The sequence below is a fragment of the Leuciscus leuciscus genome (assembly GCF_965113295.1).
Source record: "Leuciscus leuciscus genome assembly, chromosome: 11".
Lineage (NCBI taxonomy): Eukaryota > Metazoa > Chordata > Actinopteri > Cypriniformes > Leuciscidae > Leuciscus > Leuciscus leuciscus.
Genome location: NC_138735.1, coordinates 26,004,697 through 26,019,234, shown reverse-complemented (window position 1 = coordinate 26,019,234; position 14,538 = coordinate 26,004,697). Strand labels below are relative to the sequence as shown.

The window sequence follows — 14,538 nt, the reverse complement described above, 5'->3', positions numbered from 1 at the left end:
TAGATTTTGTTTTCTATTATGGTTTCAACAGAAATAAGATGTATTATGTACAATGTCATGTGATATTGTTTTGGAAAGCCTGCTTTTCATTTCAAGCAAGCAGTGCTGACATGAATTTAAGCACCAAAGTTCTTTGGAAGGTTGTGAATTGCATGAAACCTGTCAGGAACATATACGGATCACATTTCACCCAAAAATAAAAAGAAAGAATTACAATACCATTCAGATTGTTGGGGCATTAAGATGTTGTGAAAGAAATTCAGCAAAGACGCATTAAATTGATCAAAGGCAACACTGAAGACTTTTACATTGTTACAAAAAATCAGCATATTAGAATGATTTTTGAAGGATCATGTGACACTGAAGACTGGAGGAATGGCTGCTGAAATACCAGCTTTGCCATCATAGAAATAAATTACATTTTAAAATATCAATAGAAAACATTATTTTATTTCAAGAAAATCTTTCTTGAGAAGCAAGAGGCTTCTTTCTAAAACATAAAAAAAATATGACTAACTCCAAACTTCTGAACTAAATAGTATATAAAAAATAACTTTTTAATAAAAGACTTTTTTGCAAAACCGTTCACGTTACTTAATTGTCATGGAATTAATGTCAAAGGCAAACAAAAATAATCTTAATGTTCCAAAAAAAAAAAAGGTATCATTGTCACTTTGCAAAATATAATTCATTTTGAGGCCAAAAGTGACCAGAGCATGTTCTCATAAGAATTACCCAAGCTTTATAATAGAAGTGAATAGACCCTGAGTCTATCATAAAAAAAGAAAAAGTCCATCATAAAAAGAATCCATATGGCTCCAGGGGGTTAATAAAGGCCTTCTGAAGCGAAACGATGCGTTTTTGTAAGGAAAATATCCATATTTAGAACTTTATAAACTATAATCACTGGCTTCTGGTAACGGTCGTACGCGAGTCCAGTTCGGGCAAAAGAGTTACCTCTGGCCCGAGTGCGTCTGACCCTTTATTAATCCATTGGAGCTGTATGGATTACTTTTATGATGGACGGATGGATGCGCTTTTTTGGACTTAAAAATCTAAGGTACCATTCACTCCCATTATTAAGCTTGGTTTTGTCTATATGGTATTATAACAAAATGAAAGTAGAATCCAAATGAATGTAATAAATGACAACATCATTACCTTGGCCCATATTGTCAGACACAATGTAGGTGCCATTCCTGGAGTGGACAGCAAACTGCATTATGGGAGACCTAGGCCATGAAGTGAAGGTTTCATATCTCTGCTGGCAGGGGAGAAATTGGACACTGCCGCTCTGGTTGACGGAGACTTCAGAATAATAAAACAAAAGTCACATGAGGACAAGCCTGTGCATTTGCATACTTTTGATTTTACGATAATGTTTAAACAATCACCTACAGTGGCCTCAAAAAGTTTTTTTTTTTATTCTTTTTTAAAGAAAGACAGCACAAGCACATTTTTAAAACATTTCACAAAAAAGGTTTGCTGAGTTTTAAATAATAAAACAGATTTAAAATTGCGCAAAATATTTGAATACTTTTACTGGATGTTAAACGTAATGAGAAAATGGCTCAGAAAAGTAAAGTTAGTTGTTTGGGAATAGCCATTTGGTTTGATATTTTATTCTATAATGCAATGACATTTATTCATTTTAAAGTGTAACTTAAGAGTGTGTCCAAAAGTGCCTAAATAGATTTTGGAGCCACTGTACATGGGAAATGTGTCTTTGAAATGCCTCACTGAAAGGGCCTGCATTGGTGTTGTTATTGAGGATGCTTGAGGATGCCTCAGCGTCAGACTTCTTTTCTACATCTTCATCTTTTAGACAGTCACCCAGATGTGTACTGGTAGAAGAGTCTGGGAGATCCCCTCTAGCGGTTTTGTCTTTACAAATTACTGATGATGCCTGAGTAGAAAGAGGTTTTGATTATTAAGATTTAAAAAATAAATAAAACAAATCAGCAGAATACTTTTTTTTATGAACTATTCCTTAAAAACTTATTTTCTGAATCCCTGATTTTATACCTGCCATATACATAGGGTTACATTATAGGCTGCAAGACGGACCTTATGGTGATCTTGTGATGAGTACCTACAGTAATCTGTGAGGTTTAGATCACACACATATGATTTTCCAAAGCACAAAAGGTCATTCCTACGCTTCTTTCCACCTGCCACCTACATGCGCGACCAGATCACAGTCACACACGTCTGAACCCACTGTCTTACTCAGTCACTCAGAGACACCACATAACACTGAAGCTGTTCAGAGACTGTGCACTATTAAAAATGATAAATTGAGTTTTAAAGGGAACCCTTGTGACCAGAGGTGGTAGGTGCATCCCAATTTGAGTACTTATGCACTATTCTGTGCTGTTTTGCAGTATAAATAGTGCGAGTAGTGTTTACACTGCATTTAAGTCCATTTATTATGCCCTTCCCGCACTAACTTCCCTGTTTTGTAGTATAAATAGTGCGAGTAGTGTTTACACTGCATTTAAGTCCATTTATTATGCCCTTCCCGCGCTAACTTCCCTGTTCCCTCCAACTCGTTCACTCGGATGTACATCATTGTTTAAGTTGCACGAGTGCCCTCTACTGGCGGAACCCTTGCAATGTGTTTAAATGCCCTAGACAATACAATAAACTATAACTGTGTAAAAAACAGTCAGCTTAAGGTAGCTATAAGTATTACACAGTTGAATGTAGGGATGGGTACCGAAACCCGGTATTAAACGGGCCCCGGTGCTGAATTTTGAAAGACCGCTGGATCGTTAACGGTTCTGCTGTCGGTACTAGAGAAATTATGAAAGTAGGCTACACGTGCTATTTATTATTGCTATTAAGAAATTATTATCTTGCGAATTTAATCTCTCCAGCCACTTCTATATATAATAATATTGAACCATTTGTCTGTGATGCATTTTTGCTAAAGAGAGAGAGAGAGAGTGTGTGTGTGTGTGTGTGTGTGTGAGAGAGAGAGAGAGAGAGAGAGAGAGAGCGCGATCTTTCACGCAAAGCCACGGCGCGCGCAACACAACAGCCCTGCTTAATGAGTGACGATGAGGACAGAACATTCAAAAGGTTACACTTTAGATCTTTATTAAACAAATTTTATTTTAGATTTAGATTTTGGCTTCCAATGATTATAAAAAAGAAGATATTTTGAGGTGTAACCATTAAAAACTAAAGCCACATTCTCTCCAGCGCAACTTCCTTCCCTTCACAGAGCGATGCGCTGTCATTTCTCCCTAAAACCCAAAAGTAACGTCAGAATCTGCACGATCGGTGATTGTTGTAAAATGTAGTCTATACTTTTGCTAAACTGCGGGACGCGTTTGATAATAAAAGGCTATTAAAAGTACCAAAATTGACGCAATAGACGCTGTTCCAAAATGCGGCGCACGCTCCGAAACACACCGCAACGAGACAAGCAACGTATATTTTGGGCTTCGTGTGCGCATCTAAACGATCAAATACACAAATATGTCAAAATGGCCGTCTTGGAGATTCACTTAAACAGTTTATTCACTTAAATACAGTTTATGTCTTAAATCGGCGTAAATAGTTGGGAGAAAATATGAGGCTTAATAATGATTAGATCTGCATTTGGTCTTAAAGAGGCAGCAGTCTAATAATCCTGCTGACGATTGCTCCATTAATGTGAATCAAACAACAAAAGGCAAAGAGAAAATCAGTCACAGCTCTTGAATGATATAAGCTTTAATCTATCAATGATAAACTATGCAGTGTTATTTTACATCTGACTTTATTAGATGTCTTTTTAGCCCATATTACTCCTGAACAGTAATGTCAGTGGACATTACTGAAATTAAAGCACTGGGTATATAATTTGTTTTATATACTTTTTTGTTTGACCATGTGTTTGTACTTTGTTTTTGGCGTCCTGTCTGTCTATATAAAACACAAAAGCCAGCACCCTTCTGCATAACATACATGTTTTATTTGTTTTGTTAAAGCATTGCTTTTTCTTTTGCTATAGATATTTATTTTACATTTCAAAATATAAAGCAATATTAATTATGTTCTAAATAATTTTTTCCCCTTTTTTTAATATAACAAAAAGAACCGATAAGAATACCGTTAAAGTACCGGATCGATAAGGAGTATCGGTAAGAGTAGTAATACCGTTAAAACCTTAACGATACCCATCCCTAGTTAAATGTATGTCAAAATAACTCCAATATCATACAAAAGAGTTGTGGGGGGTGTTGGTAAATTAAGCGTGATCTGCTGTGATGTCACAATCGTGTTGCATTGTGGTCTATTGGTCTGCCTGAAGTGTACCTACTGAATAGACTTGGGCTGCATCCGAAATCGCATACTTCCCTAGTATGTAGCAGGCGAAAAACAGTATGTGACAAAAGTATGTCCGAATTCAGAGTACTCATAAAAAAGAAGGCAAAAAGTCTTCTTAAGTGCGCATTCGATGGACACTTTACTATCCCGTGAGGCGATTTATGAAATGGAGATGAAGCTACGCAACTGACGCATGATAATGACAACATGGCGAATATAGTACGTCCAGATTATATTCATACTGCACACATTAACACCATATAGAACATACTTTTTAGTGGCCATGTAGTTATTACTTATTCAAAATAAGTACCTACTCAAGAGACTTGATTTCGGATTTGATTTCTGTTTAAGCAAATCAGCCTGCGTTATTTCAGCTTGTTCTTTTTAAATAATTGTATCTAACAGCAGAATTCATGGTGAAAAACTACATTACCCATGATGCTGTACAGAAAATTAGACCAAATTAGTGAGTCTCTCGCTCTCTCTCTCCCTCTAATATATATATATATAGGCTATATATAAATATATATACAAAAAACTTTATATATATATATATATATATGAAGAGTTCAGATGCAAAAGCCTCTAAATGCCATCTGAAATTTTCTTATAGAATGATCATTTTTATGAAGCTCGTATATTTAAATTCAATAATTTCACTTAAATGGCAATGAAGATTACCTATTAATTATCATTTAAGTGAAATTACTGAACTTAAATATACAAGCTTGATAAAAAATGATCATTCTATAAGAAAAATTCAGATGGCATTTAGAGGCTTTTGCATCTGAACTCTTCATATATATATATATATTTATATATATCAACATTTGTTTTATATCTCTTCAAAAATGATTCGATTATGCTGTTCGCAATGCTACATGGGATTGTAGTTCCTTTCCTCAGTAAAGCTATTAAGGTCACAGTCTTGTAAAAAGTTTTTGCTTCAAATCAAAGTTTGTAATATTATGAGTCACCTCGTAGCTGATTGACTTGGTTCATGGCTTATAAATCTTTAACTAAGACTTTTAAAAAATCCCTATGGGAAAAAAGAATAGAAAATATACTTCCGGAATCAGCGCTGCTGAAGAAAGACTACAATGTTGAATGACACAACCATATAACATTCATACACTACACGGTTGAGTACACATATAAGTTACATAGTGAATAAGTGCGACAATTAGGACAAACCCTACATTTACTACACAGAATTACCCTTTAATTTAAACTGAAATCCCATAAATTGTGGCAGTAAAGACAGTGACTTTTAAGTTGTAGCATTAATTCAGTCAACTTTACCTGTGCATCTTCTGCAGACCGAGTGATTGTTTGACTTGAATCAGAGACAATGCTTGAATCTCCTGCATCCATACTGCTTTACACGAAAGAGATCACAGAAAAAAAAAGCATTTCTGAGTCTCAGATAAAGTAAAAATGAGTAAATAATAATAGTAATAAAATACAAATCACACTCGGAGTGGTTTGAAAAGAGATTTAACGTTAGCCTAAATTAGGATGTAATATATAAACATTTTAAGGTGTGAGGAGTAACGTAACGTTAGGCCTATCGATACTGAATGTTTAAACTGGCTAACTTTAGGTTTTGTGTTAGAAGGTAACTTGTGTTTTTCAAAAATATACTAACCTAACGTTAACGTTAGTTCTTCTCACAACAAATTTGAGATGTCCTTTAAATGCTTTAAAAAAAGTGTCAAGGGACAGAAAAGTTAATGTATTAGTCGAATGCCATCTAATATTGTAGTTTAAACCAATTTCTTACCTTCTTTTTTTATGAGAAAGTCGTTTGTGTTGTAAAGTGAACGAGTCAGTGCAGTCGTCGAGTAACTTACACAGTGTGAGGCGAGCGGAGCGGTTTGTAACGGTCAATTTCATAATAAGCGCGAGCTCTTAAATGTTTAAAAGTAAATTGACTCGCGCGCAGTAAAACTATATTACCTGACTACGATTTTTAGAAATTTAAGCAAGTAAGTCCAAATTGGGGATGCCAAAACCACTGGAAGAGAGCTGGGAAATGTAATACATTGTCTTTAACGTTTTCTTTAATAACAATAATAAATAAAGTTAATTGAAATGGACTAATGGCGACATCCAGTGATAGAAGTTGGAATAGAATCACGTTCACGTATCTTACGTTCCATGTCCTCTCCAGTCATTTTTGATTACTAGACAATTATTTTTAAAATTCATACAATTTCAGACAGATTTGATAAATCGTCATTTAAAAAAAAAAGGCATTTGATAGGGGTTCTCCATGACTAGAACCTTTAAGACAGTGTCCTTAATTTCTACACAGAAAACTCCTAATTTATTATTGTATTTATTTGTTGGTCTTTTTTGAAAATACAAAACAAAAACACATTAAACATTACAAAACACTCTTTAACCGAAGTGACATAGGCAATGTTTAAAGTAAAAAGACAATGAAATTCAGTTACTGTGTAATCTTGAGGAAACAAGCAATGTAGAGTTTTGGGTCAATAATAACTAAACTCAAATTCACCTCCTCAAAGGTAACCACCAGTAGTGTTATCAAATCAACTTAATTGAGTTTTCTTTTTTCTTGAATTAAGCACATAAACAATTTACCATTTAAAATTTCGCAAACTCAGTGCGATTCCAATGTTAATTTTTTTCGGTCAGACTTTAAAAGTTAAGAAAACCAAGCCAGAGGTACACAAATGAGTAAGCATGCTCTCAGCACCAATACAGCTCAATCAACCAATTTATGTACACACACAGGCAATTAGTGCAACAATTAACTGCAGCGAGAGCGTGTAGAGTGATAAAACTTATCAACTAAAAACAGGCATATGAAGCGGAGGCACAAACCCTAAGGGTTCGTCTTCAAGCGGGGCAAAGCGGTAACAAACACACCGTCACCCAGAGAAGACGAACCATGCCTGCAGTTACAAATACCCAAATTAAAACCAGGAAAAATAACAAACAAAAAAAAGTTATTTTAAATGCTAACGTTATTAATATCTTGTATGAAATAACAATTAAGACATTGCATTTAATGTACAGTTGTTTTTCTCCCAATCCCTTTGGATTTTTGCTTGAGATAACTGCTGATGGTTTTGCATCTGTCATAGGTGGTAGAATGAGCTAGTGCTGATGGGATTTATTTTTTTTCTTCTCTCTTTTTTTCCTTTTTTTAAATATATACATGCATTCAATAGGTATTCCAATAAAACTAATTCCAACTCCCTTTCCGGTTTCACCAATTAAAGAGTTAGCTAAAAACTGCAAGACAGTCCACACAACACAATTCAGCATGAAGAGCTTGTCTGTTCTTCGGCCGTGAGATATGTCGTAGAATGAGTGAAGGATGGGAAGTTGTTATAGAGCCGGACTGGGAAGATACTCTTTCCTTTCATCTTCCAACTGGAGTCGGATTCACATTATGTTTGGAAGGAAGAGCAACTTGCTGATAGCACTTGTAGTGTCAGCTCCAATTGTAAAATACTGGACAGTGAGAATGCATATCTACCATCTTTTGACCTAAAGATGACAAAAAGAAAATTATTTAAAATAGAGACAACAAAATCATGTTATTTTGTTAGGGTATATACCAGGGATTCTCAAATCTGGCCCTCGAAATCCAATTTCCTGTGCAGTTCATCTCCAACCCTAATCAAAGGCCCTGTTTACACCTGGTATTAAAGGACAAGTTCGGTATTTTACACTTAAAGCCCTGTTTACAGATCGTATCTGATGAAATAGAACGGTTAAGATTAAAATTTGGACACATGCTGCTGTCCCGAGAATTTTAGGTTTATTTCGCTTCCCCCCACCACCCCCACAATGGTTGTCTATATGCACTGGAAGATTCCGTCCTAAAAACACATTAAACTTTCGTTTACAAAGACGTGAAACTCACCGAGTGGTCAGGGGTGTTCACTGATATGTTCCATCAAAAATCGCTGAAAAATATGCATTCCAACAGGTTTTATCGTAGTTTTTGTCCAACTCCATTGACTTAATAGGACGTGCTGTGAGACCGCAGCACCTTTACGGTATTACTCCGCCGCTTCTTCTTCTGCTTCTTCTGTGTATTCAATGAAATGCCCGTGGTTTGCTTGCAATTGGCAAAGGTGCATTATCGCCACCAACTGGGCTGGAGTGTCTATTATTCAAGCTCTCAACGGAAGAATCACGGGTGTGACGCGTTTGGCAAAATAGGTCCACAAAAGCAAAATAAACCTAAAATTCTCGGGACAGGAGCATGTGTCCAAATTTTAATCTTAACCGTTCTATTTCATCAGATACGATCTGTAAACAGGGCTTTAAGTGTAAAATACCGAACTTGTCCTTTAAGATGTGTTTTGGTCTATCGGATCACAAGTGGACGACGCTAAACACAGGTGTGAACAGGGACTAAAACCCTTTGAGCTTGTCCGCTTTAGACCACTTCAGAGGTAGTCAAAAACGCATTCGCCCGGATTGCTTTCGTAGTGTAAACACGTGGTCGAATGTGTTCGAAGTCACAAAAGACCCCCTACTCTCTGCCTACTGACTTAATGCGTAAACATTACGAAACAAAAAGCTTCTGTTCTCCGTGTGTTTTTCCGTCGTCTCCGGGTAAATATACTGTATATGTAAATTGCGTGAGCTTACATCGTCCATTTGATCAGAAGATCTGAAAAAGCCCGTACATTAACCTGCCTATAGACCCTCCCCTCGAAGAAATCAGGACAGAAGTGGTTGAAAGTGGACAAAAGAGAAGGATTAAAATACCAGGTGTAAACGGGAATGCGTCTCCCTCATCTACTTGTGATCCGATTGAACAAAGCATATCTTAATACCAGGTGTAAACGGGGCCAAACAAACCTGAACAAGCCAATCAAGATCTTCTCAGGATTACTAGAAGGTTGTAGGAAGGTGAGTTTAATCAAGGTCGGAAGTAAACTCTGGAGGAAAATGGATCTCGAGGGCCAGAGTTGAGAACCCCTGATTAACTCAGAGAAGGTGCGATCACTAATAGCAAAATTCGGTGAAATTTTACAGGCAAAATTTCTCTATTGTAAATAGTGTAGCAATGTATGAAGAACAGCTCACACAGGAATCACTTCTAAACTAAGCAGCTGTCTGTCAGTCAACTTGGTGAAATCACGTGACCAACTGAACCCAATTCGAAATCTGCATGGGGAAATCTTTCGTCCTCGCATGAAATTCTCAATAGTGTAGAATCCTGGATTTCACCAGTGAAATTTCAGTACATGTGAGCGCACCTTAAGAGCTGGTAAATGTGGGATTTGCACTCACAGTGTCGTGTTCACCACTGCGGGGGCACGTAACTGTAGGTAGGAGTGGTGGCCTGGCGGTACGTGGGCATTGAGGGGTGGGGCGCGACCGGGGTTGGAGAGTGAGTAGTTAATAACGTCCCTGCGAAGGAAAAAGTATTTTACCCTTTTTTGTCCAACTACATGAATTTCCATTGATTATTTCCATGAGACTCACCAGCCGACATCGCCATGGTGGTGCCTCCAACCATTCCCATGGCGACTCCATTAGGACGGGGTGGGGGAATTTGAGGGGCGTACATGGCCGCCGGCATCCCGTTGGGCTGGACCACCGTTGTATGATGAATGACATGGGGCGGCGCTGCGTAAAGGGGCTGTGTGTAGTAAGTGCCTTGCTGCTGTGGAAAAAACATCTAATCTCTTAAAATACAGCCCAGGGTTGACATTACTTATGCTTAAAGACGGCATGAAACAGAAGTTGCGATAGTATTTTCTTTCCTATTGTGACATATAGCTGAAACAAAAAATTGAGGATGGGACTTGATTTGATGGTTGTCGTTTGCTATTGCTGTGATGTCATTTGAGTGACAGGTTGCCCCGCCCTCGTGTGAGTAAACACGTCATCAGAGAAGTCGTTGCAAGAGTATTCGTTGCAAGAGGGAGATTAATCATTCATAATAAATACTGCAAAATTCCATAAAAAATAAGAATTGTACATTTTGATGTACAATTTTGCAATTTTGATTTCATGGTGACATCGCCTTACCTGTGCGTAGGGGTTCTGCTGGGGGTAGGGACTTCTCACAGGGTAGACGGCAGCAGGGTAGGGGTTGGGTGATGAGGAATAGGGGGGTACAGCACCTGTTGTAGGGGAGCAGGACATTTTGAAAGGGGTCCCGGGAGCATAACCTGTAGGGATGACAATGCATTTAAAGAGGTAAAGAAAATAAAGTAATTTAAAAATGTGCGATGCTTTTAAAAAGTGAGCATCACACATGACCCTATGAATAAAAATAGTTGGATAAAATGAAGTACCACCCTGTATTTTTCTCGAACATATTTTACACTGGAAATATGCAATTTTGTAGTGATGCACCGAAATTTTGGCAAACAAAAATATTCGTCCGGTTCAAAATCAGCGAAACTGTGACATGATTCAGCGCTTCTCCGATGGTGTGTGTTGACTGTTTCAGTGTCTATTTGTCGTTTTTAATCAATCTTCAACTGCGATCTTTTAGTATATGCTGTTTACAGATGATGCGTGAACAAAACTTAACAATATTTGTAGCATACCTACCATCCAATAAACACAATATGCTTTGTTACTTTTAAAACGAAAAAGTCTAAGCCTGATTCTGTCAATTTTAAAAGGAAATTCAAATAAAATTTTGTTTTGATGCTTTTTACTGTGGCATGGCCGATTGCACTATATTACATATTCATTATATTTTTACTTAACCTGTTGTCTTTATTATTTAATGCATGTTTGAATAAATTTGTCATGAAAGCAAGAATTTATTACAGCCACCATTTAAATGCTTATATTTCAACAATAAACTGGAGTAGAAACATAATTATAGGCCTATCATTAGAAAGTTGATATAAAACTGCCTTACATGCAACTTAAATGTGTATATACAACATCGTTTTTATTTGACTATTTATTATTGAATACATTTGATTAGTAAACTGATTATTAAATACATTCGATTTTCAATTTCTCAAAATTAAAACTTTAACTTCGGTTTCATTGTTTCACAATAATAATTTTGGTGCATCACTAAAGATTATGAAAGCAAAATGGGCAGTGAATGTCATTTCAAGTTGACTGTCTTTAAGCTGTACTGTTGAGGTATAACACGAAACGTTAAAGACAAATACTTAAAATTAAAAACAAATTAAGCTCCAAGAACTCCACTTTCTAGCTTCTTAAAACATAGCAAAAATCAAAACCTATGGAAATATCACTTGGCTGAGCAAAGGAGAGCCCTGTAATAACTCATTGCATTATTAAAAGCTGTGTTTTGTCTGAAAAACACAGTAAAGCTGAGCGAGTTTGGACTTCTCGTACCTGTAGGAAAGGCTGGATTAGCACCAGGGTAGATGCTGGGGGAGTACGCTGGAGCTGCCGCTGCATAACCCACAGGAAATCCCGCTGCAAGAAGTCCAGAAGAAATAAATAAATAAATAAAATCACAGCAATAAACAATAACAACAAAGACAATATGCTGGAACTTAATTGTATAGTGTGAAAACTCCAAACACTTTCTATCGATTGCATGCAAGTGAGACAGAGCTCATCTCTGGTTACCTGGGTATCCTATTCCTTTAGGGTTGGCATAAGGAACCCCTGATGACGCAGGGTTATAAACAGGGTTCATGATGTTTATCTTTCTGCACCTTTAAAGAGGAAGGCAGCAGAAGACATTACATACAACCAAACAATGACCTATTACTAGACAGTTGTTTTGTGCATCACTTTTCTTTGGAAAAATTACAGGCCAAAAATGCATGCACCTCTTGATGGAAAATAAATGTTGTGATCCATCATGAGGCGCATACATTTTTGTTCAAGATCTTGTATTGACAATGCAAGAGTCCAGTACTCTGTAAAGTATACTCCAGCACAAACCAAAAACAATGAATTTAAGGTCTGGACTCAGAGTGAATTGTGTGAAAATGATTCTTCATGCTCTCTCCTAACCATTCTTTCACAATTTGAGTCTGATGACTCTTGACATTGTCATCCTGGAATATGGCCATGATGTGTCTCATACATGGCTGTTTAAGAAATTATTAAAATGGTTCTCCATACTGGCTATTGGACAAAAAAATAATACATATCAGTATTGGTAAGGACAAAGAAAAGAAAAAAAAACCTTTGCCAAGGTTCAGTTTTATCATGTGTAACGGGTATTTTAATTAATTCAGTCTCTCTATAATCACATGTCATCCTCTCTAGACCTGTCAATCAAATTTGTTGTCTGGAAACACAAAGCCACATATATTTTGACAGATTTTTAATGCATTGCATGAGTTCAGTAAATGTAAATGTTCATGTAAAAAGCTAGATCCTGTGTTACTCAATGATCTATCAAGAAATTGTCGAGATTATGAAAAGGAATGTGTTAAACCGCGTGCTGATGTCAGATGCAACGTCACGTCGAGTGAGTTGGTCGAGTGCATCCGAGATATGAGATTCAAAACATGCACCAACATGTAATTGAAAAAATATTTAAATATATATGATCCAAAGTCAATGTGCATAACGCATCGGATTCGATGCATCTGCCTCAGTGCCTTCATCTGAAACACAAGTGTGGTTTTCAATTAGCCTGAAGTCCCGATTGTAAAATGACTCTACCGGTCGGCCAATTAATATTTTACATGCAAGGATAAAAGGATTGCTTTTAGCATCACTGCATATGACGACCGTGCTTTTATGCGCAAACACATCATGATAATAGACGTGACATTGTGCACGCAAGATGCAGCGCAGCGGCTCGGTGTTACAGGCCAACAGCAGCATCTCGCATCCCACTTTATACCAATTCTCTAACGTTACATGTCCCACTCCTCAATCCATCCGTTTATTTCCCCCCCAAAAAATCCCGCACAAGTGGGCTGCTAAAGCCATGTATATTAATCGGATAGTGACTGTGGGTACGTACGGTCGCTGGTTGTTTTTGTAGCTTGCGAATTAATCCAGTATTTCGCTCGCGTCTGATGATGTTGTCTGTCTCGCGCTCTTACGTCGGATGCGAACGCTACGCACAGCAGCGAGCCTTGGCAGCACCGTGCGTCACTTCCGCATCTGGTACAAAGCGGAAGAACGTATTTAAATCGGGAATGCAAGCCAAGTTTTTTTTTTTTTTTAATTAAAATATGTAATTAGCTAATTTTTATGTCTAGATTTGTTCTGAATGGTTGTTATTATTAAATAAAATCGCATGCTATGAAATAGGCCACTATGTTTAAAATGTGTAATCATGTGTTTACGTTCGTGTTGTGGGTCAATTTTACTCCAGTTTTACCTTGTTTTATATGCATGTTTTGTAATATATGTAAGATATTTTAAATAAAAGTGGAAAGGTTTTGTCTCACCCTCAATTTTTTTCTTTTTTTCTTCTTTTTTCCCCTTTGTCCTTATACAGCAAATAATTGTTTTTAAAAAACGTATATATATATATATATATATATATATATATATATATATATATATATATATATATATTATTGCAAAAACGACAACTGTGAATTTGATTATCTTCATAAGTTTTTGTTTTTTGAAAATGTCAACTTTGGTTATTTAAAGCATGATAACGGCAGGCCCATTAAAAAAATTAAATGCATAAATTTTTCCAACAACATACAACAATTTTCTTTGTATAGCTTTCAGAAATAGAAAACTAAGTTAATCAGTTTAGCAGTACTAGGAAAGCTATCAAGAAAGATCGCTGTGTCTTTTTAAGGTGTTTGTTTAATACCAAGGTCGTTTATTTGTGGATCGACTTATCAATATATTTTAATTATTATATATAAAATAAGCCCGTTCTTTTAACCCCCTGGCTGTGTTGTTATGTTGTTAAAGCATTAAAAAAAATCCATCATACTATAGTAATTGAAACTCTTGAAAGGGAAAATATGCTAATAAAAGTTATAATCTACTAAAGTGAATAAGAATCTGTAATTTCCGAGTAAGACCTGTGCTACTTCAACATGGTAATTCATTCATTAGGCTTTATCTCCCGTACGTAAGTATTAATATGTACGGTTTCCTAGGGTTAAACACGGAGCAGGTTCATGATGGTGTGATGATGAGGTCATCATGAGTACGGTAGCCTCTCTCTCTCTCTTTCTCTCTCTCTCTCTCTCTCTCTCTCTCTCTCTCTCTCTCTCTCTCTCTCTCTCTCTCTCTCTCTCTCTCTCTCTCTCTCTCTCTCTCTCT

The 14,538-nt window shown here is 36.6% G+C and overlaps 1 protein-coding gene and 1 long non-coding RNA gene across 5 annotated transcripts; both read right to left on the bottom strand.

Moving 5' to 3' along the window:
• Window positions 1-665: 665 nt before the first annotated feature.
• LOC309509155 lies at window positions 666-2,658 on the bottom strand. The gene is made up of 3 exons (XR_014209810.1): window positions 2,097-2,658; window positions 1,741-1,906; window positions 666-1,308 (listed from the first exon to the last, which is right to left on the bottom strand). It is a non-coding gene; the product is annotated as an uncharacterized lncRNA (long non-coding RNA).
• A 3,987-nt stretch (window positions 2,659-6,645) lies between these two features.
• Window positions 6,646-13,411, bottom strand: fam168b (family with sequence similarity 168 member B). Of its 4 annotated transcripts, none has more exons than XM_082183708.1 (7): window positions 13,262-13,411; window positions 11,902-11,990; window positions 11,662-11,745; window positions 10,357-10,499; window positions 9,808-10,003; window positions 9,613-9,732; window positions 6,646-7,848 (listed from the first exon to the last, which is right to left on the bottom strand). In XM_082183708.1, exons 2-6 carry the CDS (start codon window positions 11,969-11,971, stop codon window positions 9,623-9,625), a joined length of 603 nt encoding a protein of 200 aa, XP_082039834.1. In that variant the 5' UTR covers window positions 11,972-11,990; window positions 13,262-13,411; the 3' UTR covers window positions 6,646-7,848; window positions 9,613-9,622. The 4 variants fall into 4 exon arrangements, with proteins under 4 accessions (XP_082039834.1, XP_082039836.1, XP_082039835.1 ...); XM_082183710.1 differs by having other exon boundaries at window positions 9,808-9,985; XM_082183709.1 differs by having other exon boundaries at window positions 9,808-9,988; window positions 13,262-13,410.
• Window positions 13,412-14,538: the final 1,127 nt, after the last annotated feature.